The following is a 1,215-nucleotide window of genomic DNA, read 5'->3' as shown; positions in this document are numbered from 1 at the left end:
ATCCAGGCCATTCTGGGATTCTGTGATTCTTCTCCCTGGCCATCCCCATCTTTCACGTTGGCCGGCTCCAGCTGGAGGTCCCCCCCCGTGTTTTAATGCTCCCTTGGGGTGAAGCTCCCCCCCGAGCGCTCTCCCTCTCTCCCAGCACAACATCAGTGCTGGTACTGACTGAAACGTGAGGACTGGGGAGACCTTCTCCAACACAGCAGCTGTGGGGTGGCATTAGGTCCCATCTCAGCTGCCCAACGCATCTGCCTACGACCTCGCGCATTGCCAGACCCGGCAAGGGAAGGTCCTGTGGGAAGCACAAGGGACGAGCTGGGATCAGATGTGGAGCATCCCCTGAGCCAGGCTCTTACCTGGCGTTGACGGGGACGGTGCTCTCTCTAAAGAACTCGTAGGTCACCTGCGTCGCGTACAAGGACACCGCGGACAATGTGCACAGACCTGGATGTCAAAGGTTGAACATCAGCAACATCCATCCCATCACCAAACCAGCTCTGCACCCTCCCTTCCATCAAACAGCTTTTAAAAGGTGTTTGAGATCTTCTACAAGATGCAAGGGCTGGAGCTGCCTTACCAGAGAGGACAAAGAGGACACCACCAGCAACGGCGATGCGGCTCTTGGTAACGGGATCTTCCTCACCAACTTTAGTGCATTTCATGCCCACCACGCTCACAATGATGCCGAAGAAACCCAGGAGGAGAGAAATCACCATGAGAGCCCGGGAGGTCTGGATGTGAACTGCAAGGGGTGGGAGGAAAAGCCACTCACCAGCGGGTGCTTTCGGCCACAGCCGGTCTCCAGCACAAGGTCACCTCGGGGATGAACCTGTCCTTAACCCTGTCCTGGCTGCCTGGGTCCCCTGTCACCCTGTCACCCCTTCCCTGCGTGGCTTGGTGGGGACACCTCAGCTCAACTCAGAGCGCTGCTCCCAACCCTTCCCTGACCTTCCTCCCACCACACTCATCCTCACCATCATTTCCCGGGTTGGGAACCGCCTCGTCCTCAGCAGTCCCACAGTCCCCAGACCCCACGGGGGTGACGTGCAGCCCCGGGGGTTGCAATGTCCCCTCCGGCCACTGTCTGTCCCCAAACGTGATGTCCACACTGGAGCACAAACCCACAGGGGCCGGGGGGACTCAAATCCGTGGGGACATGAGGGGCCAGACCCGGGGGTGAGGGAGGCTCAGATTGGGAGGAGGGAAAAGGGG

At 59.3% G+C, this 1,215-nt stretch overlaps 1 protein-coding gene across 1 annotated transcript; it reads right to left on the bottom strand.

The window, feature by feature from the left end:
- Nucleotides 1-355: 355 nt before the first annotated feature.
- Nucleotides 356-1,111, bottom strand: LOC104528024 (claudin-19-like; the record flags this gene model as incomplete). The annotated part of the gene is made up of 3 exons (XM_010171901.1): nucleotides 356-447; nucleotides 581-745; nucleotides 978-1,111. Coding segments are annotated over 3 exons (391 nt in total), but the record flags the coding sequence as incomplete, so codon positions are not given.
- Nucleotides 1,112-1,215: the final 104 nt, after the last annotated feature.

Source organism: Antrostomus carolinensis, unplaced genomic scaffold, assembly GCF_000700745.2.
Source record: "Antrostomus carolinensis isolate BGI_N321 unplaced genomic scaffold, ASM70074v2 Scaffold42487, whole genome shotgun sequence".
NCBI lineage: Eukaryota > Metazoa > Chordata > Aves > Caprimulgiformes > Caprimulgidae > Antrostomus > Antrostomus carolinensis.
This window is presented reverse-complemented; position numbering and strand designations above follow the sequence as displayed.